This window comes from Salmo salar, unplaced genomic scaffold, assembly GCF_905237065.1.
Source record: "Salmo salar unplaced genomic scaffold, Ssal_v3.1, whole genome shotgun sequence".
Classification (NCBI taxonomy): Eukaryota; Metazoa; Chordata; class Actinopteri; order Salmoniformes; family Salmonidae; genus Salmo; species Salmo salar.
The window spans coordinates 7,501-32,500 of record NW_025548454.1 but is presented as its reverse complement, the minus strand read 5'-3'; the positions used below and the strand labels follow the sequence as shown (position 1 = coordinate 32,500).

General features: G+C 47.9%; 1 protein-coding gene across 1 annotated transcript in view; it reads left to right on the top strand.

The window, feature by feature from the left end:
* Nucleotides 1–239: 239 nt before the first annotated feature.
* LOC106594914 (carboxypeptidase E) overlaps nucleotides 240–25,000 on the top strand; it is a gene marked incomplete at its 3' end in the record, with an annotated part of 29,234 nt that continues 4,473 nt past the window's right edge. Inside the window, 3 exon segments of the mRNA XM_045712388.1 lie at nucleotides 240–638; nucleotides 13,783–13,886; nucleotides 16,035–16,127. Coding sequence (XP_045568344.1) covers nucleotides 389–638; nucleotides 13,783–13,886; nucleotides 16,035–16,127 — 447 coding nt within the window.

Below are 25,000 nucleotides of genomic sequence, written 5' to 3'. Positions count from 1 at the left end.
ACGCATCACAGAAGAGAGAGGGAGAGAGAGAGAGAGAGAGAGAGAGAGAGAGAGAGAGAGAGAGAGAGAGAGAGAGAGGGAGAGAGAGAGAGAGAGAGAGAGAGAGAGAGGGAGAGAGAGAGAGGGAGAGGGAGAGAGAGAGACGGAGAGAGAGAGAGGGAGAGAGAGAGAGAGAGAGAGAGAGAGCGAGGGAGAGAGAGAGAGAGAGAGAGAGAGAGAGAGAGAGACAGAGAGAGAGAGAGAGAGAGAGAGAGAGAGAGAGAGAGAGAGAGAGAGAGACAGAGGGTATATTTATAGCTCAGAGCGAGGCTGCACTAGAGAGATAAGGCTCGAACTGACTGCAGGATAGAACAACAGACAGAGCGAGCGAGCGAAACGGAGAGAAACAATGAACCGATTCGTGTCGTTGGTGTTGCTGTGGACCCTGGCGGTCCTATCCGCTACCGGACCCGTTAGCGGGGCTGAGGAAGGCGAGATCTCGTTCGAGTATCACCGGTACGAAGAACTACGGAAGGCTCTGGTGTCCGTATGGCTGCAGTGTCCATCAATCACGCGCATTTACACGGTGGGGGAGAGCTTCGAGGGCCGCGAGCTGCTGGTCCTGGAGATGTCAGACAACCCCGGGACGCACGAAGCTGGTCAGTGACACCCCCATCCTGTCCCCCCCCGTCTCTCTTTATTAAAACTGTTGGACCTTTTTTTTGTTATAAGACAGTAATATAACTAAACTGAACACGCACGGTAGCGCTGCTGCGACGACGCCTAGTCTGATTATACAGTCCTGTTTTTAGCGCAGAATGAAAAGGCTGTCTGGCTGTCTGTGTGTCTGGCCGTCTCTGTGTGTGTGTGTGTGTGTGTGTGTGTGTGTGTGTGTGTGTGTGTGTGTAACAGAGACAGGCTGCGCTGTGATCCGTCTGCTTAATGATGTAAGGGCAGGGCGGCAGGCTGTAGGCCACTGCTCGGTAGCCTAGTAGCGACGTTAGCTGATGATGATGATGCTGCTGTCTGCGCAGGTGTGTCGTGGTAATGAGGACCGCAGTGTGTGTGTGTGTGTGTGTGTGTGTTTTGAGGGGGTGTTGGATGGTTGATGAAGTAAGGCATCGCCCTCCATTTTAAAGGAGGAGGGAGACTCGTGATGTTGGTGTTTCCGGGAAGCAGACCCGGGATGCTGAACCAACAGTGATCGCTCTGGCTCTGATCAGTCACCGTCAGATGAATTCATCTGTCTCACCATCTTTATGTAGGGTGAAGAACAGCAGGAGACATGACGTGTGTGTGTGTGTGTGTGTGTGTGTGTGTGTGTGTGTGTGTGTGTGTGTGTGAGTGTGTGTATGTGTGTGTGTGTGTGAGAGAGAGAGAGAGACAGATGAAGGTACAGTTGAAGTCGGAAGTTTACATACACCTCAGCCAAATACATTTAACCTCAGTTTTTCACAATTCCTGACTTTTAATCCTAGTAAAAATGTCTGTCTTAAATCAGTTAGGATCACCACTTTATTTTAAGAATGTGAAATGTCAGAATAATAGTTAAGAGAATTATTTATTTCAGCTTTTATTTCTTTCATCCCATTCCCAGTGGGTCAGAAGTTTACATACACTCAATTAGTATTTGGTAGCATTGCCTTTAAATTGTTTAACTTGGGTCAAACGTTTCGGGTAGCCTTCCACAAGCTTCCCACAATAAGTTGGGTGAATTTTGGCCCATTCCTCCTGACAGAGCTGGTGTAACTGAGTCAGGTTTGTAGGCCTCCTTGCTCGCACACGCTTTTTCAGTTCTGCCCACAAATGTTCTATAGGATTGAGGTCAGGGCTTTGTGATGGCCACTCCAATACCTTGACTTTGTTGTCCTGAAGCCAACTTTGGAAGTATGCTTGGGGTCATTGTCCATTTGGAAGACCCATTTGTGACCAAGCTTTAACTCCCTGACTGATGTCTTGAGATGTTGCTTCAATACATCCACATAATTTTCCTCCCTCATGATGCCATCTATTTTGTGAAGTGCACCAGTCCCTCCTGCAGCAAAGCACCCCCAGAACATGATGCTGCCACCTCCGTGCTTCACGGTTGGGATGGTGTTCTTCGCCTTGCAAGCATCCCCCTTTTTCCTCCAAACATAACGATGGTCATTATGGCCAAACAGTTCTATTTTTGTTTCATCAGACCAGAGGACATTTCTCCAAAAAGTACGATCTTTGTCCCCATGTGCAGTTGTAAACCGTAGTCTGGCTTTTTTATGGCGGTTTTGGAGCAGTGGCTTCTTCCTTGCCGAAGTATAATTACAAGCATTTGATAAGTGTCAAAGTCTTTTATTGACAATTACATGAAGTTGATTTTTTATTTATTTAATTTATTTCACCTTTATTTAACCAGGTAGGCAAGTTGAGAACAAGTTCTCATTTACAATTGCGACCTGGCCAAGATAAAGCAAAGCAGTTCGACAACATACAACAACACAGAGTTACACATGGAATAAACAAACATACAGTCAATAATACAGTAGAAAAATAAGTCTATATACAATGTGAGCAAATGAGGTGAGATAAGGGAGGTAAAGGCAAAAAAAGGCCATGGTGGCAAAGTAAATACAATATAGCAAGTAAAACACTGGAATGGTAGATTTGTAGTGGAATAAAGTGCAAAGTAGAAATAGAAATAATGGGGTGGAAAGGAGCAAAATAAATAAATAAATACAGTAGGGGAAGAGGAAGTTGTATGGGCTAAATTATAGATGGGCTATTCTATGGGGATGAGTATAATATGCTGTTTCGTACAGGTGCAGTGATCTGTGAGCTGCTCTGACAGCTGGTGCTTAAAGCTAGTGAGGGAGATAAGTGTTTCCAGTTTCAGAGATTTTTGTAGTTCGTTCCAGTCATTGGCAGCAGAGAACTGGAAGGAAAGGCGGCCAAAGGAGGTGTTGGCTTTGGGGGTGACTAGAGAGATATACCTGCTGGAGCGCGTGCTACGGGTGGGTGCTGCTACGGTGACCAGTGAGCTGAGATAAGGGGGGACTTTACCTAGCAGGGTCTTGTAGATGACCTGGAGCAAGTGGGTTTGGCGACGAGTATGAAGCGAGGGCCAGCCAACGAGAGCGTACAGGCCGCAGTGGTGGGTAGTATATGGGGCTTTGGTGACAAAACGGATGGCACTGTGATAGACTGCATCCAGCTTGTTGAGTAGGGTATTGGAGGCTATTTTATAGATGACATTGCCGAAGTCGAGGATTGGTAGGATGGTCAGTTTTACGAGGGTATGTTTGGCAGCATGAGTGAAGGATGCTTTGTTGCGAAATAGGAAGCCAATTCTAGATTTAACTTTGGATTGGAGATGTTTGATGTGAGTCTGGAAGGAGAGTTTACAGTCTAACCAGACACCCAGGTATTTGTAGTTGTCCACATATTCTAAGTCAGAACCGTCCAGAGTAGTGATGCTGGATGGGCGGACAAGTGCGGGCAGTGATCAGTTGAAGAGCATGCATTTAGTTTTGCTTGTATTTAAGAGCAGTTGGAGGCCACGGAAGGAGAGTTGTATGGCATTGAAGCTCGTCTGGAGGTTTGTTAACACAGTGTCCAAAGAAGAGCCAGAAGTATACAGAATGGTGTCGTCTGCATAGAGGTGGATCAGAGACTCACCAGCAGCAAGAGCGGCATCGTTGATGTATACAGAGAAAAGAGTCGGCCCGAGAATTGAACCCTGTGGCACCCCCATAGAGACTGCCAGAGGTCCGGACAACAGGCCCTCCGATTTGACACACTGAACTCTATCAGAGAAGTAGTTGGTGAACCAGGCGAGGCAGTCATTAGAGAAACCAAGGCTATTGAGTCTGCCGATGAGGATGTGGTGATTGACAGAGTTGAAAGCCTTGGCCAGGTCGATGAATACGGCAGCACAGTACTGTTTCTTATCGATGGCGGTTACGATGTCGTTTAGGACCTTGAGCGTGGCTGAGGTGCACCCATGACCAGCTCTGAAACCAGATTGCATAGCGGAGAAGGTACGGTGGGATTTGAAATGATCGGTAATCTGTTTGTTGACTTGGCTTTCGAAGACCTTAGAAAGGCAGGGTAGGATAGATATAGGTCTGTAGCAGTTTGGGTCAAGAGTGTCCCCTCCTTTGAAGAGGGGGATGACAGCAGCTGCTTTCCAATCTTTTGGAATCTCAGACGACACGAAAGAGAGGTTGAACAGGCTAGTAATAGGGGTTGCAACAATTTCGGCAGATCATTTTAGAAAGAAAGAGTCCAAATTGTCTAGCCTGGCTGATTTGTAGGGGTACAGATTTTGCAGCTCTTTCAGAACATCAGCTGACTGGATTTGGGAGAAGGAGAAATGGGGAAGGCTTGGGCGAGTTGCTGTGGGGGGTGCAGAGCTGTTGACCGGGGTAGGGGTAGCCAGGTGGAAAGCATGGCCAGCCGTAGAGAAATGCTTATTGAAATTTTCAACTATCATGGATTTATCGGAGGTGACAGAGTTTCCTATCCTCAGTGCAGTGGGCAGCTGGGAGGAGGTGTTCTTATTCTCCATGGACTTTACAGTGTCCCAGAACTTTTTTGAATTTGTGTTGCAGGAAGCAAATTTCTGCTTGAAAAAGCTAGCCTTAGCTTTTCTAACTGCCTGTGTATATTGGTTTCTAACTTCCCTGAAAAGTTGCATATCACGGGGGCTGTTCGATGCTAATGCAGAACTCCACAGGATGTTTTTGTGTTGGTTATTAAGGGCAGTCAGGTCTGGAGAGAACCAAGGGCTATATCTGTTCCTGGTTCCTGATGCAGAGTCAATATTTGCAGTGTTGACCCTTCTTTTTCAAGACCTCTGCAATCTGCCCTGGCATGCTGTCAATTAACTTCTGGGCCACATCCTGACTGATGGCAGCCCATTCTTGCATAATCAATGCTTGGAGTTTGTCAGAATTTGTGGGGTTTTGTTTGTCCACCCGCCTCTTGAGGATTGACCACAAGTTCTCAATGGGATTAAGGTCTGGGGAGTTTCCTGGCCATGGACCCAAAATATCAATGTTTTGTTCCCCGAGCCACTTAGTTATCCCTTTTGCCTCATGGCAAGGTGCTCTATCATGCTGGAAAAGGCATTGTTCGTCACCAAACTGTTCCTGGATGGTTGGGAGAAGTTGCTCTCGGAGGATGTGTTGGTACCATTCTTTATTCACGGCTGTGGTCTTAGGCAAATTTGTGAGTGAGCCCACTCCCTTGGCTGAGAAGCAACTCCACACATGAATGGTCTCAGGATGCTTTACTGTTGGCATGACAACTGATGGTAGCGCTGTCACGGCCGTTCAAAGGACCAAGATGCAGCGTTTTCGTAGTTCCACATCTTTTATTTCAATCGTGAAACTGAATGCAACACATTAATGACTTGAAACACAAAAACAACAAACCGTGACGCAGGAGGAACAAACACACTCACAAAATATAATCACCCACAAAACAGGAAGAGAAAAACCCCTACTTAAATATGATCTCTAATCAGAGGCACCGAGGATCAGCTGCCTCCAATTAGAGATCAACCCCAAATAATCCCAACATAGAAATAGAACAACTAGAACTAAAACATAGAAATAGAAAACATAGAACAACCAAAAACACCCCCTGTCACGCCCTGCCCTACTCTACTATAGAAAACCACATCTTACTAGGGTCAGGACGTGACACTCACTTTGTCTTCACCGGACAAGCTTTTTTTTCCGGATGCCCCAAACAATCGGAAAGGGGATTCATCAGAGAAAATGACTTTTCCCCCAGTCCTCAGCAGTCCAATCCCTGTACCTTTTGCAGAATATCAGTCTGTCCCTGATGTTTTTTCCTGGAGAGAAGTGGCTTCTTTGCTGCCCTTCTTGACACCAGGCCATCGTCCAAAAGTCTTCGCCTCACTGTGCGTGCAGATGCACTCACACCTGCCTGCTGCCATTCCTGAGCAAGCTCTGTACTGGTGGTGCCCCGATCCCGCAGCTGAATCAACTTTAGGAGACGGTCCTGGCACTTGCTGGACTTTCTTGGTTGCCCTGAAACCTTCTTCACAACAATTGAACCGCTCTCCTTGAAGTTCTTGATGATTCGATAAATGGTTGATTTGGGTGCAATATTACTGGCAGCAATATCCTTGCCTGTGAAGCCCTTTTTGTGCAAAGCAATGATGACGGCACGTGTTTCCTTGCAGGTAACCATGGTTGACAGAGGATGAACAATGATTCCAAGCACCACCCTCCTTTTGAAGCTTCCAGTCTGTTATTCGAACTCAATCAGCATGACAGAGTGATCTCCAGCCTTGTCCTCGTCAACACTCACACCTGTGTTAACGAGAGAATCACTGACATGATGTCAGCTGGTCCTTTTGTGGCAGGGCTGAAATGCAGTGAAAATGTTTTTGGGGGATTCAGTTCATTTGCATGGCAAAGAGGGACTTTGCAATTAATTTACAATTCATCTGATCACTCTTCATCACATTCTGGAGTATATGCAAATTGCCATCATACAAACGGAGGCAGCAGACTTTGTGAAAATTAATATTTGTGTCATTCTCAAAACTTTTGGCCACGACTGTACAGATGAACGTGGTACCTTCAGGCATTTGGAAATTGCTTCCAAGGATGAACCAGACTTGTGGAGGTCTACAATTTATTTTCTGTGGTCTTGGCTGATTGCTTTTGATTTTCCCATGATGTCAAGCAAAGAGGCACTGAGTTTGAAGGTAAGCCTTGAAATACATCCACAGGTACACCTCCAATTGACTCAAATTATGTCAATTAGCCTATCAGAAGCTTCTAAAGCCATGACATCATTTTCTGGAATTTTCCAAGCTGTTTAAAAGTCACAGTCAACTTAGTGTGTGTAAACTTCTGACCCACTGGAATTGTGATACAGTGAATTATAAGTGAAATAATCTGTCTGTAAACAATTGTTGGAGAAATGACTTGTGTCATGCACAAAGTAGATGTCCTAACCAACTTGACAAAACTATAGTTTGTTAACAAGAAATTCCGACTTCAACTTTATCTGGGGACACAGAGCCTGTATATCTTCGTAACAGTAATATTTGAATACCTTCTTATTGACGTAAAACATGTATAATGTAGCTTAGTATTCAGATGTGTTTGTGTAACCGCTGTGAAATGGCTAGCTAGTTAGCGGTGCGCTAACTAGCTCCGAGACCTTGGAAGTTGTTGTTTACTCTGCTCTTCAAGGGGCCTTTTGTGGAGCGATAGGTTAGCTAGTTAGCGGTGCGCTAACTAGCTCCGAGACCTTGGAAGTTGTTGTTTACTCTGCTCTTCAAGGGGCCTTTTGTGGAGCGATAGGTTAGCTAGTTAGCGGTGCGCTAACTAGCTCCGAGACCTTGGAAGTTGTTGTTTACTCTGCTCTTCAAGGGGCCTTTTGTGGAGCGATAGGTAACGAAGCTTAGTGGCTGACAGTTGGCAATGTGTTCAGAGGGTCTCTGGTTCGAGCCCAGGTTGACGGGAGCTACACTGTTACACGTTTGTGTCTTGTAATAGTCCTGTAATAGTCCTGTAATAGTCCTGTAATAGTCCTTTAATAGTCCTGTAATAGTCCTGTAATAGTCCTTTAATAGTACTTTAATAGTGCTTTAATAGTCCTGTAATAGTCCTGTAATTGTCCTGTAATAGTCCTGTAATAGTCCTGTAATACTCCTGTAATAGTCCTGTAATAGTCCTGTAATAGTCCTTTAATAGTCCTGTAATAGTCCTGTAATTGTCCTGTAATTGTCCTGTAATAGTCCTGTAATAGTCCTTTAATAGTCCTGTAATAGTCCTGTAATAATCCTGTAATACTCCTGTAATAGTCCTGTAATAGTCCTGTAATAGTCCTTTAATAGTCCTGTAATAGTCCTGTAATAATCCTGTAATACTCCTGTAATACTCCTGTAATACTCCTGTAATAGTCCTGTAATAGTCCTGTAATAGTTCTTTAATAGTCCTGTAATAGTCCTGTAATAGTCCTTTAATACTCCTGTAATAGTCCTTTAATACTCCTGTAATAGTCCTGTAATAGTCCTTTAATAGTCCTGTAATAGTCCTTTAATAGTCCTGTAATAATCCTGTAATAGTCCTTTAATACTCCTGTTATAGTCCTGTAATAGTACTGTAATAGTCCAGTAATAGTCCTGTATAGTCCTGTAATAATCCTGTAATAGTCCTGTAATAGGTGAATGCACCAATTTGTAAGTCACTCTGGATAAGAGCGTCTGCTAAATGACTTAAATGGAAATGGAAATTAATAGTCCTGTAATAGTCCTTTAATAGTCCTGTAATAATCCTGTAATAATCCTGTAATTGTCCTGTAATAGTCCTGTAATAGTTCTGTAATAGTCCTGTAATAGTCCTGTAATAGTACTGTAATAGTCCTGTAATAGTCCTGTAATAGTCCTGTAATAATCCTGTAATAATCCTTTAATAGTCCTGTAATAGTCCTGTAATAATCCTGTAATAGTTCTGTAATAGTCCTGTAATAGTCCTGTAATAGTCCTGTATAGTCCTGTAATAATCCTGTAATAGTCCTGTAATAGTCCTGTAATAGTACTGTAATAGTTCTGTAATAATCCTGTAATAATCCTGTAATAATCCTGTAATAGTCCTGTAATAGTCCTGTAATAGTCCTGTAATAGTTCTGTAATAGTCCTCTAATAGTCCTCTAATAGTCCTGTAATAGTCCTTTAATAGTCCTGTAATAATCCTGTAATAGTTCTGTAATAGTTTTGTAATAGTACTGTAATAGTCCTGTAATAATCCTGTAATAATCCTGTAATAATCCTGTAATAGTCCTGTAATAATCCTGTAATAGTCTCCTATAATAATAATATCCTGTAATAGTCTCCTATAATAATCCTGTAATAGTCCTGTAACAGTCCTGTTATAGTCCTGTAATAGTCCTGTAATAGTCATGTAATAGTCTCCTATAATAGTCCTTTAATAATCCTGTAATAATCCTGTAATAGTCCTGTAACAGACGGGGCGTGCACGGTGTGTGTTGGTTATTGGTTCCAGATGACTGTCCATCTCCCGTCTCCGGGGGCAACCAGCCTCCCACCCTCCAATGCACACACGCTGTAGAAACACCAGAGAGAGATGGAGAGAGAGAGAGAGAGATGGAGAGAGAGAGAGACAGGGAAGAGAGGGGGAGAGAGAGAGAGATGGAGAGAGAGAGAGACAGGGAAGAGAGGGGGAGAGAGAGAGAGATGGAGAGAGAGAGAGAGAGGGAGAGAGAGAGATGGAGAGAGAGAGAGAGAGGGGAAGAGAGAGAGACAGGGAAGAGAGGGGGAGAGAGAGAGAGACAGGGAAGAGAGGGGGAGAGAGAGAGAGACAGGGAAGAGAGGGGGAGAGAGAGAGAGAGAGGGAAGAGAGGGGAAGAGAGAAAAATAAAGGGGGGAGGGGAAGAGAGAGAGAGAGAGAGAGACAGAGGGGGAGAGAGGGGAAGAGAAAGAGAAAGAGAGAGAGAGATAGAAAGAGAGAGAGAAAGGGGGAGGGGAAGAGAGACATTCTCTCCTGTATTTATCTTCATGTTTTCATCTTCTGTCTGTTTCTGTAATTCCACGTTCTGTCTGAGAGGCGACGGGTCTTTAAAAGGTAAATCTGAAATAGCTGAGGTTGCCGTGACTACAGATCGGCTTAGTGAGCCGCCTCCCATCGGGTCGGCCATCTGTTGGGATAGTGTGTGTGTGTGTGTGTGCGTGTGTTTGTAATCAGTTGACAGGAAGTAAATAATCCTACTGCATTCAGTCACATAACAAACTACAGGGACTGAATGTGTAAATGTTCCAGTATCAGAGAGAGAGATGTTGCAGCCAGAAATCATCAATTATACATCTGAGGAATCTCTCTCTCTCTCTCTCTCTCTCTCTCTCTCCCTCTCCCTCTCTCTCTCCCTCTCCCTCTCCCTCTCCCTCTCTCTCTCTCTCTCTCTCTCTCTCTCTCTCCCTCTCCCTCTCCCTCTCCCTCTCCCTCCCTCTCCCTCCTAAGACACCAGGACCTGCTGTCAGACTCCATCACTATTATACATATTGATGAGTTTAACTGCTGCCATCTTCTGGTTAGATGAAGAACTTCATCTGTTTTCTCAATTTGGTCATTTTGCACAGGACCATGGGTAGATACTCTGACTGAACATGGGTAGATACTCTGACTGAACATGGGTAGATACTCTGACTGAACATGGGTAGATACTCTGACTGAACATGGGTAGATACTCTGACTGAACATGGGTAGATACTCTGACTGAACATGGGTAGATACTCTGTGGGACTGAACATGGGTAGATACTCTGTGGGACTGAACATGGGTAGATACTCTGACTGAACATGGGTAGATACTCTGACTGAACATGGGTAGATACTCTGACTGAACATGGGTAGATACTCTGACTGAACATGGGTAGATACTCTGTAGGTCTGAACATGGGTAGATACTCTGTAGGACTGAACATGGGTAGATACTCTGTAGGACTGAACATGGGTAGATACTCTGTAGGTCTGAACATGGGTAGATGCTCTGACTGAACATGGGTAGATACTCTGACTGAACATGGGTAGATACTCTGTAGGTCTGAACATGGGTAGATACTCTGACTGAACATGGGTAGATACACTGTAGGTCTGAACATGGGTAGATGCTCTGACTGAACATGGGTAGATATTCTGACTGAACATGGGTAGATACTCTGACTGAACATGGGTAGATACTCTGACTGAACATGGGTAGATACTCTGACTGAACATGGGTAGATACTCTGACTGAACATGGGTAGATACTCTGACTGAACATGGGTAGATACTCTGACTGAACATGGGTAGATACTCTGTAGGTCTGAACATGGGTAGATACTCTGACTGAACATGGGTAGATACTCTGACTGAACATGGGTAGATACTCTGACTGAACATGGGTAGATACTCTGTAGGTCTGAACATGGGTAGATACTCTGACTGAACATGGGTAGATACTCTGACTGAACATGGGTAGATACTCTGACTGAACATGGGTAGATACTCTGACTGAACATGGGTAGATACTCTGACTGAACATGGGTAGATACTCTGACTGAACATGGGTAGATACTCTGACTGAACATGGGTAGATACTCTGACTGAACATGGGTAGATACTCTGACTGAACATGGGTAGATACTCTGTGGGACTGAACATGGGTAGATACTCTGTGGGACTGAACATGGGTAGATACTCTGACTGAACATGGGTAGATACTCTGACTGAACATGGGTAGATACTCTGACTGAACATGGGTAGATACTCTGACTGAACATGGGTAGATACTCTGTAGGACTGAACATGGGTAGATACTCTGTAGGACTGAACATGGGTAGATACTCTGTAGGACTGAACATGGGTAGATACTCTGTAGGTCTGAACATGGGTAGATGCTCTGACTGAACATGGGTAGATACTCTGACTGAACATGGGTAGATACTCTGTAGGTCTGAACATGGGTAGATACTCTGACTGAACATGGGTAGATACACTGTAGGTCTGAACATGGGTAGATGCTCTGACTGAACATGGGTAGATACTCTGACTGAATATGGGTAGATACTCTGACTGAACATGGGTAGATACTCTGACTGAACATGGGTAGATACTCTGTAGGACTGAACATGGGTAGATACTCTGTAGGACTGAACATGGGTAGATACTCTGTAGGACTGAACATGGATAGATACTCTGTAGGTCTGAACATGGGTAGATGCTCTGACTGAACATGGGTAGATACTCTGACTGAACATGGGTAGATACTCTGACTGAACATGGGTAGATACACTGTAGGTCTGAACATGGGTAGATGCTCTGACTGAACATGGGTAGATACTCTGACTGAACATGGGTAGATACTCTGACTGAACATGGGTAGATACTCTGTAGGACTGAACATGGGTAGATACTCTGTAGGTCTGAACATGGGTAGATATTCTGACTGAACATGGGTAGATACTCTGTAGGTCTGAACATGGGTAGATATTCTGACTGAACATGGGTAGATATTCTGACTGAACATGGGTAGATACTCTGACTGAACATGGGTAGATACTCTGACTGAACATGGGTAGATACACTGTAGGTCTGAACATGGGTAGATGCTCTGACTGAACATGGGTAGATACTCTGACTGAATATGGGTAGATACTCTGACTGAACATGGGTAGATACTCTGACTGAACATGGGTAGATACTCTGTAGGTCTGAACATGGGTAGATATTCTGACTGAACATGGGTAGATATTCTGACTGAACATGGGTAGATACTCTGACTGAACATGGGTAGATACTCTGACTGAACATGGGTAGATACACTGTAGGTCTGAACATGGGTAGATGCTCTGACTGAACATGGGTAGATACTCTGACTGAATATGGGTAGATACTCTGACTGAACATGGGTAGATACTCTGACTGAACATGGGTAGATACTCTGTAGGACTGAACATGGGTAGATGCTCTGACTGAACATGGGTAGATACTCTGTAGGACTGAACATGGGTAGATACTCTGTGGGACTGAACATGGGTAGATACTCTGTAGGACTGAACATGGATAGATACTCTGTAGGTCTGAACATGGGTAGATGCTCTGACTGAACATGGGTAGATACTCTGACTGAACATGGGTAGATACTCTGACTGAACATGGGTAGATACACTGTAGGTCTGAACATGGGTAGATGCTCTGACTGAACATGGGTAGATACTCTGACTGAACATGGGTAGATACTCTGACTGAACATGGGTAGATACTCTGTAGGACTGAACATGGGTAGATACTCTGTGGGACTGAACATGGGTAGATACTCTGTAACTGAACATGGGTAGATACTCTGTGGGACTGAACATGGGTAGATGCTCTGACTGAACATGGGTAGATACTCTGTAGACTGAACATGGGTAGATACTCTGAACTGAACATGGGTAGATACACTGTAGGTCTGAACATGGGTAGATGCTCTGACTGAACATGGGTAGATACTCTGACTGAACATGGGTAGATACTCTGACTGAACATGGGTAGATACTCTGTAGGACTGAACATGGGTAGATACTCTGACTGAACATGGGTAGATACTCTGACTGAACATGGGTAGATACTCTGTGGGACTGAACATGGGTAGATATTCTGACTGAACATGGGTAGATACTCTGTAGGACTGAACATGGGTAGATACTCTGTAGGACTGAACATGGGTAGATACTCTGTAGGTCTGAACATGGGTAGATGCTCTGACTGAACATGGGTAGATACTCTGACTGAACATGGGTAGATACTCTGACTGAACATGGGTAGATATTCTGACTGAACATGGGTAGATACTCTGACTGAACATGGGTAGATATTCTGACTGAACATGGGTAGATACTCTGACTGAACATGGGTAGATATTCTGACTGAACATGGGTAGATACTCTGACTGAACATGGGTAGATACTCTGACTGAACATGGGTAGATATTCTGACTGAACATGGGTAGATACTCTGTGTGAGGAAAGTCTTGCGTTCTTAGTATCTGCTGCTATTGGCAACTTCATAACACTTTAATGCCCAAGCTAGTCTGTTAACCTCACCTGTGTGTTGACCTCACCTGTGTGTTGACCTCACCTGTGTGTGTTGACCTCACCTGTGTGTGTTGACCTCACCTGTGTGTTGACCTCACCTGTGTGTGTTGACCTCACCTGTGTGTGTTGACCTCACCTGTGTGTTGACCTCACCTGTGTGTTGACCTCACCTGTGTGTTGACCTCACCTGTGTGTTTCTTTCCCCAGGTGAGCCAGAGTTTAAGTACATCGGAAATATGCACGGCAACGAGGCCGTAGGACGGGAACTCATCGTCTACCTGGCCCAGTACCTCTGTAACCAGTACCAGCAGGTAATATAACCTGGCCCAGTACCTCTGTAACCAGTACCAACAGGTAATATAACCTGGCCCAGTACCTCTGTAACCAGAACCAACAGGTAATATAACCTGGCCCAGTACCTCTGTAACCAGCACCAACAGCTAATATAACCTGGCCCAGTACCTCTGTAACCAGCACCAGCAGGTAATATAACCTGGCCCAGTACCTCTGTAACCAGCACCAACAGGTAATATAACCTGGCCCAGTACCTCTGTAACCAGTACCAACAGGTAATATAACCTGGCCCAGTACCTCTGTAACCAGCACCAACAGCTAATATAACCTGGCCCAGTACCTCTGTAACCAGTACCAACAGGTAATATAACCTGGCCCAGTACCTCTGTAACCAGCACCAACAGGTAATATAACCTGGCCCAGTACCTCTGTAACCAGTACCAGCAGGTAATATAACCTGGCCCAGTACCTCTGTAACCAGCACCAACAGGTAATATAACCTGGCCCAGTACCTCTGTAACCAGCACCAACAGGTAATATAACCTGGCCCAGTACCTCTGTAACCAGCACCAACAGGTAATATAACCTGGCCCAGTACCTCTGTAACCAGTACCAACAGGTAATATAACCTGGCCCAGTACCTCTGTAACCAGTACCAGCAGGTAATATAACCTGGCCCAGTACCTCTGTAACCAGTACCAACAGGTAATATAACCTGGCCCAGTACCTCTGTAACCAGCACCAACAGGTAATATAACCTGGCCCAGTACCTCTGTAACCAGCACCAACAGGTAATATAACCTGGCCCAGTACCTCTGTAACCAGCACCAACAGGTAATTTAACCTGGCCCAGTACCTCTGTAACCAGCACCAACAGGTAATATAACCTGGCCCAGTACCTCTGTAACCAGTACCAACAGGTAATATAACCTGGCCCAGTACCTCTGTAACCAGTACCAGCAGGTAATATAACCTGGCCCAGTACCTCTGTAACCAGTACCAACAGGTAATATAACCTGGCCCAGTACCTCTGTAACCAGCACCAACAGGTAATATAACCTGGCCCAGTACCTCTGTAACCAGCACCAACAGGTAATATAACCTGCCCCAGTACCTCTGTAACCAGTACCAACAGGTAATATAACCTGGCCCAGTACCTCTGTAACCAGCACCAACAGGTAATATAACCTGGCCCAGTACCTCTGTAACCAGCACCAACAGCTAATATAACCTGGCCCAGTACCTCTGTAACCAGTACCAACAGGTAATATAACCTGGCACAGTACCTCTGTAACCAGTACCAGCAGGTAATATAACCTGGCCCAGTACCTCTGTAACCAGCACCAGCAGGTAATATAACCTGGCCCAGTACCTCTGTAACCAGTACCAACAGGTAATATAACCTGGCCCAGTACCTCTGTAACCAGCACCAACAGGTAATATAACCTGGCCCAGTACCTCTGTAACCAGTACCAACAGGTAATATAACCTGGCCCAGTACCTCTGTAACCAGTACCAACAGGTAATATAACCTGGCCCAGTACCTCTGTAACCAGCACCAACAGGTAATATAACCTGGCCCAGTACCTCTGTAACCAGTACCAGCAGGTAATATAACCTGGCCCAGTACCTCTGTAACCAGTACCAACAGGTAATATAACCTGGCCCAGTACCTCTGTAACCAGCACCAACAGCTAATATAACCTGGCCCAGTACCTCTGTAACCAGTACCAACAGGTAATATAACCTGGCCCAGTTGTTTTGCTGTAACAGGGCAACTAATCGATCACAGAGTTAATATGTTGTTGTGCTTTAACAGGGCAACTAGTCGATCACAGAGTTAATATGTAACAGGGCAACTAGTCGATCACAGAGTTAATATGTTGATGTGTTGTAACAGGGCAACTAGTCGATCACAGAGTTAATATGTTGTTGTGTTTTAACAGGGCAACTAGTCGATCACAGAGTTAATATGTAACAGGGCAACTAATCGATCACAGAGTTAATATGTTGTTTTATTGTAACAGGGGAACTAGTCGATCACAGAGTTAATATGTTGTTTTATTGTAACAGGGCAACTAATCGATCACAGAGTTAATATGTTGTTTTATTGTAACAGGGCAACTAATCGATCACAGAGTTAATATGTTGTTTTGTTATCACAGGGCAACGAGTCGATCATCGATCTGATCCACACCACACGTATCCACCTGATGCCCTCCATGAACCCTGATGGCTTTGAGAAGGCTGCCTCCCAGGTAATACACACCTCACAGTTAATACACCTCCCAGGCTGCCTCCCAGGTAATACCCACCTCCCAGTTAATACACCTCCCAGGCTGCCTCCCAGGTAATACCCACCTCCCAGTTAATACACCTCCCAGGCTGCCTCCCAGGTAATACCCACACACAGTTAATACACCTCCCAGGCTGCCTCCCAGGTAATACACACCTCCCAGTTAACACACCTCCCAGGCTGCCTCCCAGGTAATACCCACACTACAGTTAATACACCTCCCAGGCTGCCTCCCAGGTAATACACACCTCACAGTTAATACACCTCCCAGGCTGCCTCCCAGGTAATACCCACACTACAGTTAATACACCTCCCAGGCTGCCTCCCAGGTAATACACACCTCACAGTTAATACACCTCCCAGGCTGCCTCCCAGGTAATACACACCTCACAGTTAATACACCTCCCAGGCTGCCTCCCAGGTAATACACACCTCACAGTTAATACACCTCCCAGGCTGCCTCCCAGGTAATACACACCTCACAGTTAACACACCTCCCAGGCTGCCTCCCAGGTAATACCCACACTACAGTTAACACACCTCCCAGGCTGCCTCCCAGGTAATACCCACACTACAGTTAATACACCTCCCAGGCTGCCTCCCAGGTAATACCCACCTCCCAGTTAACACACCTCCCAGGCTGCCTCCCAGGTAATACACACCTCACAGTTAATACACCTCCCAGGCTACCTCCCAGGTAATACACACCTCCCAGTTAATACACCTCCCAGGCTGCCTCCCAGGTAATACACACCTCACAGTTAATACACCTCCCAGGCTGCCTCCCAGGTAATACCCACACTACAGTTAATACACCTCCCAGGCTGCCTCCCAGGTAATACCCACACACAGTTAACACACCTCCCAGGCTGCCTCCCAGGTAATACCCACACACAGTTAATACACCTCCCAGGCTGCCTCCCAGGTAATACCCACACACAGTTAATACACCTCACAGGCTGCCTCCCAGGTAATACCCACACTACAGTTAACACACCTCCCAGGCTGCCTCCCAGGTAATACACACCTCACAGTTAACACACCTCCCAGGCTGCCTCCCAGGTAATACCCACCTCACAGTTAACACACCTCCCAGGCCCTCCCTAATACACACCTCACAGTTAACACACCTCCCAGGCTGCCTCCCAGGTAATACACACACTACAGTTAATACACCTCCCAGGCTGCCTCCCAGGTAATACCCACCTCACAGTTAACACACCTCCCAGGCTGCCTCCCAGGTAATACCCACACTACAGTTAATACACCTCCCAGGCTGCCTCCCAGGTAATACCCACCTCACAGTTAATACACCTCCCAGGCTGCCTCCCAGGTAATACACACCTCACAGTTAACACACCTCCCAGGCTGCCTCCCAGGTAATACACACCTCACAGTTAACACACCTCCCAGTTAACACACCTCCCAGGCTGCCTCCCAGGTAATACACACCTCACAGTTAACACACCTCCCAGGCTGCCTCCCAGGTAATACACACCTCCCAGTTAATACACCTCCCAGGCTGCCTCCCAGGTAATACACACCTCCCAGTTAACACACCTCCCAGGCTGCCTCCCAGGTAATACACACCTCACAGTTAATACACCTCCCAGGCTGCCTCCCAGGTAATACCCACACTACAGTTAACACACCTCCCAGGCTGCCTCCCAGGTAATACCCACACTACAGTTAATACACCTCCCAGGCTGCCTCCCAGGTAATACACACCTCACAGTTAACACACCTCCCAGGCTGCCTCCCAGGTAATACCCACACTACAGTTAATACACCTCCCAGGCTGCCTCCCAGGTAATACACACCTCACAGTTAACACACCTCCCAGGCTGCCTCCCAGGTAATACCCACACTACAGTTAATACACCTCCCAGGTAATACCCACACTACAGTTAATACACCTCCCAGGCTGCCTCCCAGGTAATACCCACACTACAGTTAACACACCTCCCAGGCTGCCTCCCAGGTAATACCCACACTACAGTTAACACACCTCCCAGGCTGCCTCCCAGGTAATACCCACCTCACAGTTAACACACCTCCCAGGCTGCCTCCCAGGTAATACCCACACTACAGTTAATACACCTCCCAGGCTGCCTCCCAGGTAATACACACCTCACAGTTAATACACCTCCCAGGCTGCCTCCCAGGTAATACCCACACTACAGTTAATACACCTCCCAGGTGCCTCCCAGGTAATACCCACACTACAGTTAATACACCTCCCAGGCTGCCTCCCAGGTAATACCCACCTCACAGTTAACACACCTCCCAGGCTGCCTCCCAGGTAATACACACCTCACAGTTAATACACCTCCCAGGCTGCCTCCCAGGTAATACACACCTCACAGTTAATACACCTCCCAGGCTGCCTCCCAGGTAATACACACCTCACAGTTAACACACCTCCCAGGCTGCCTCCCAGGTAATACACACCTCACAGTTAATACACCTCCCAGGCTGCCTCCCAGGTAATACCCACCTCACAGTTAATACACCTCCCAGGCTGCCTCCCAGGTAATACCCACCTCACAGTTAATACACCTCCCAGGCTGCCTCCCAGGTAATACCCACACTACAGTTAACACACCTCCCAGGCTGCCTCCCAGGTAATACACACCTCACAGTTAATACACCTCCCAGGCTGCCTCCCAGGTAATACCCACACTACAGTTAACACACCTCCCAGGCTGCCTCCCAGGTAATACACACCTCACAGTTAATACACCTCCCAGGCTGCCTCCCAGGTAATACCCACACTACAGTTAACACACCTCCCAGGCTGCCTCCCAGGTAATACACACCTCACAGTTAATACACCTCCCAGGCTGCCTCCCAGGTAATACCCACCTCACAGTTAACACACCTCCCAGGCTGCCTCCCAGGTAATACCCACACTACAGTTAATACACCTCCCAGGCTGCCTCCCAGGTAATACCCACCTCACAGTTAACACACCTCCCAGGCTGCCTCCCAGGTAATACCCACACTACAGTTAACACACCTCCCAGGCTGCCTCCCAGGTAATACCCACACTACAGTTAATACACCTCCCAGGCTGCCTCCCAGGTAATACCCACACTACAGTTAACACACCTCCCAGGCTGCCTCCCAGGTAATACCCACCTCCCAGTTAACACACCTCCCAGGCTGCCTCCCAGGTAATACACACACTACAGTTAATACACCTCCCAGGCTGCCTCCCAGGTAATACCCACACTACAGTTAATACACCTCCCAGGCTGCCTCCCAGGTAATACCCACACTACAGTTAATACACCTCCCAGGCTGCCTCCCAGGTAATACACACCTCACAGTTAACACACCTCCCAGGCTGCCTCCCAGGTAATACCCACCTCACAGTTAACACACCTCCCAGGCTGCCTCCCAGGTAATACCCACCTCACAGTTAACACACCTCCCAGACTGCCTCCCAGGTAATACACACCTCCCAGTTAACACACCTCCCAGGCTGCCTCCCAGGTAATACCCACCTCACAGTTAACACACCTCCCAGGCTGCCTCCCAGGTAATACACACCTCACAGTTAATACACCTCCCAGGCTGCCTCCCAGGTAATACACACCTCACAGTTAATACACCTCCCAGGCTGCCTCCCAGGTAATACACACACTACAGTTAATACACCTCCCAGGCTGCCTCCCAGGTAATACACACCTCACAGTTAACACACCTCCCAGGCTGCCTCCCAGGTAATACACACCTCACAGTTAACACACCTCCCAGGCTGCCTCCCAGGTAATACACACCTCACAGTTAACACACCTCCCAGGCTGCCTCCCAGGTAATACCCACACTACAGTTAATACACCTCCCAGGCTGCCTCCCAGGTAATACCCACACTACAGTTAATACACCTCCCAGGCTGCCTCCCAGGTAATACACACCTCACAGTTAATACACCTCCCAGGCTGCCTCCCAGGTAATACACACCTCACAGTTAACACACCTCCCAGGCTGCCTCCCAGGTAATACACACCTCCCAGTTAATACACCTCCCAGGCTGCCTCCCAGGTAATACACACCTCACAGTTAATACACCTCCCAGGCTGCCTCCCAGGTAATACACACCTCACAGTTAATACACCTCCCAGGCTGCCTCCCAGGTAATACCCACACTACAGTTAATACACCTCCCAGGCTGCCTCCCAGGTAATACCCACACACAGTTAATACACCTCACAGGCTGCCTCCCAGGTAATACCCACACTACAGTTAACACACCTCCCAGGCTGCCTCCCAGGTAATACACACCTCACAGTTAACACACCTCCCAGGCTGCCTCCCAGGTAATACCCACCTCACAGTTAACACACCTCCCAGGCTGCCTCCCAGGTAATACACACCTCACAGTTAACACACCTCCCAGGCTGCCTCCCAGGTAATACCCACACTACAGTTAATACACCTCCCAGGCTGCCTCCCAGGTAATACACACACTACAGTTAATACACCTCCCAGGCTGCCTCCCAGGTAATACCCACCTCACAGTTAACACACCTCCCAGGCTGCCTCCCAGGTAATACCCACACTACAGTTAATACACCTCCCAGGCTGCCTCCCAGGTAATACCCACCTCACAGTTAATACACCTCCCAGGCTGCCTCCCAGGTAATACACACCTCACAGTTAACACACCTCCCAGGCTGCCTCCCAGGTAATACACACCTCACAGTTAACACACCTCCCAGGCTGCCTCCCAGGTAATACACACCTCACAGTTAACACACCTCCCAGGCTGCCTCCCAGGTAATACACACCTCACAGTTAATACACCTCCCAGGCTGCCTCCCAGGTAATACACACCTCCCAGTTAACACACCTCCCAGGCTGCCTCCCAGGTAATACACACCTCACAGTTAATACACCTCCCAGGCTGCCTCCCAGGTAATACCCACACTACAGTTAACACACCTCCCAGGCTGCCTCCCAGGTAATACCCACACTACAGTTAATACACCTCCCAGGCTGCCTCCCAGGTAATACACACCTCACAGTTAACACACCTCTCCCAGGCTGCCTCCCAGGTAATACCCACACTACAGTTAATACACCTCCCAGGCTGCCTCCCAGGTAATACACACCTCACAGTTAATACACCTCCCAGGCTGCCTCCCAGGTAATACCCACACTACAGTTAATACACCTCCCAGACCCCCTATTAATACACCTCCCAGGCTGCCTCCCAGGTAATACCCACCTCACAGTTAACACACCTCCCAGGCTGCCTCCCAGGTAATACCCACACTACAGTTAATACACCTCCCAGGCTGCCTCCCAGGTAATACACACCTCACAGTTAATACACCTCCCAGGCTGCCTCCCAGGTAATACACACCTCACAGTTAATACACCTCCCAGGCTGCCTCCCAGGTAATACACACCTCACAGTTAACACACCTCCCAGGCTGCCTCCCAGGTAATACACACCTCACAGTTAATACACCTCCCAGGCTGCCTCCCAGGTAATACCCACCTCACAGTTAATACACCTCCCAGGCTGCCTCCCAGGTAATACCCACCTCACAGTTAATACACCTCCCAGGCTGCCTCCCAGGTAATACCCACACTACAGTTAACACACCTCCCAGGCTGCCTCCCAGGTAATACACACCTCACAGTTAATACACCTCCCAGGCTGCCTCCCAGGTAATACCCACACCTACAGTTAACACACCTCCCAGGCTGCCTCCCAGGTAATACACACCTCACAGTTAATACACCTCCCAGGCTGCCTCCCAGGTAATACCCACACTACAGTTAACACACCTCCCAGGCTGCCTCCCAGGTAATACACACCTCACAGTTAACACACCTCCCAGGCTGCCTCCCAGGTAATACCCACCTCACAGTTAATACACCTCCCAGGCTGCCTCCCAGGTAATACACACCTCACAGTTAATACACCTCCCAGGCTGCCTCCCAGGTAATACCCACCTCACAGTTAACACACCTCCCAGGCTGCCTCCCAGGTAATACCCACACTACAGTTAATACACCTCCCAGGCTGCCTCCCAGGTAATACACACCTCACAGTTAACACACCTCCCAGGCTGCCTCCCAGGTAATACCCACACTACAGTTAACACACCTCCCAGGCTGCCTCCCAGGTAATACCCACACTACAGTTAACACACCTCCCAGGCTGCCTCCCAGGTAATACCCACACTACAGTTAATACACCTCCCAGGCTGCCTCCCAGGTAATACACACACTACAGTTAACACACCTCCCAGGCTGTCTCCCAGGTAATAACCACCTCACAGTTAACACACCTCCCAGGCTGCCTCCCAGGTAATACCCACCTCACAGTTAACACACCTCCCAGGCTGCCTCCCAGGTAATACACACCTCACAGTTAACACACCTCCCAGGCTGCCTCCCAGGTAATACCCACACTACAGTTAATACACCTCCCAGGCTGCCTCCCAGGTAATACCCACACTACAGTTAATACACCTCCCAGGCTGCCTCCCAGGTAATACACACCTCACAGTTAACACACCTCCCAGGCTGCCTCCCAGGTAATACACACCTCACAGTTAACACACCTCCCAGGCTGCCTCCCAGGTAATACACACCTCACAGTTAACACACCTCCCAGGCTGCCTCCCAGGTAATACACACCTCACAGTTAACACACCTCCCAGGCTGCCTCCCAGGTAATACCCACACTACAGTTAACACACCTCCCAGGCTGCCTCCCAGGTAATACACACCTCACAGTTAACACACCTCCCAGGCTGCCTCCCAGGTAATACCCACACTACAGTTAATACACCTCCCAGGCTGCCTCCCAGGTAATACCCACACTACAGTTAATACACCTCCCAGGCTGCCTCCCAGGTAATACCCACCTCACAGTTAATACACCTCACAGGCTGCCTCCCAGGTAATACACACCTCACAGTTAATACACCTCCCAGGCTGCCTCCCAGGTAATACCCCACACCTCACAGTTAACACACCTCCCAGGCTGCCTCCCAGGTAATACACACCTCCCAGTTAATACACCTCCCAGGCTGCCTCCCAGGTAATACACACCTCACAGTTAACACACCTCCCAGGCTGCCTCCCAGGTAATACACACCTCACAGTTAACACACCTCCCAGGCTGCCTCCCAGGTAATACACACCTCACAGTTAACACACCTCCCAGGCTGCCTCCCAGGTAATACACACCTCACAGTTAACACACCTCCCAGGCTGCCTCCCAGGTAATACACACCTCACAGTTAACACACCTCCCAGGCTGCCTCCCAGGTAATACACACCTCACAGTTAATACACCTCCCAGGCTGCCTCCCAGGTAATACACACCTCACAGTTAACACACCTCCCAGGCTGCCTCCCAGGTAATACACACCTCACAGTTAACACACCTCCCAGGCTGCCTCCCAGGTAATACCCACACTACAGTTAACACACCTCACAGGCTGCCTCCCAGGTAATACACACCTCACAGTTAATACACCTCCCAGGCTGCCTCCCAGGTAATACCCACACTACAGTTAATACACCTCCCAGGCTGCCTCCCAGGTAATACCCACACTACAGTTAATACACCTCCCAGGCTGCCTCCCAGGTAATACCCACCTCACAGTTAATACACCTCACAGGCTGCCTCCCAGGTAATACACACCTCACAGTTAATACACCTCCCAGGCTGCCTCCCAGGTAATACACACCTCACAGTTAACCCCCAGTTTACACCTCCCAGGCTGCCTCCCAGGTAATACACACCTCACAGTTAATACACCTCCCAGGCTGCCTCCCAGGTAATACACACCTCACAGTTAACACACCTCCCAGGCTGCCTCCCAGGTAATACACACCTCACAGTTAACACACCTCCCAGGCTGCCTCCCAGGTAATACACACCTCACAGTTAACACACCTCCCAGGCTGCCTCCCAGGTAATACACACCTCACAGTTAATACACCTCCCAGGCTGCCTCCCAGGTAATACACACCTCCCAGTTAACACACCTCCCAGGCTGCCTCCCAGGTAATACACACCTCACAGTTAACACACCTCCCAGGCTGCCTCCCAGGTAATACACACCTCACAGTTAACACCCCTCCCAGGCTGCCTCCCAGGTAATACACACCTCACAGTTAACACACCTCCCAGGCTGCCTCCCAGGTAATACCCACACACAGTTAATACACCTCCCAGGCTGCCTCCCAGGCAACACACACACACAGTTAATACACCTCCCAGGCTGCCTCCCAGGTAATACACACCTCCCAGTTAATACACCTCCCAGGCTGCCTCCCAGGTAATACCCACACTACAGTTAATACACCTCCCAGGCTGCCTCCCAGGTAATACCCACACAAAGTTAACACACCTCCCAGGCTGCCTCCCAGGTAATACCCACACACAGTTAATACACCTCCCAGGCTGCCTCCCAGGTAATACCCACACACAGTTAACACACCTCCCAGGCTGCGTCCCAGGTAATACACACCTCACAGTTAATACACCTCCCAGGCTGCCTCCCAGGTAATACCCACACAAAGTTAACACACCTCCCAGGCTGCCTCCCAGGTAATACCCACACACAGTTAATACACCTCCCAGGCTGCCTCCCAGGTAATACCCACACACAGTTAATACACCTCCCAGGCTGCCTCCCAGGTAATACCCACACTACAGTTAACACACCTCCCAGGCTGCCTCCCAGGTAATACACACCTCACAGTTAACACACCTCCCAGGCTGCCTCCCAGGTAATACCCACACTACAGTTAATACACCTCCCAGGCTGCCTCCCAGGTAATACCCACCTCACA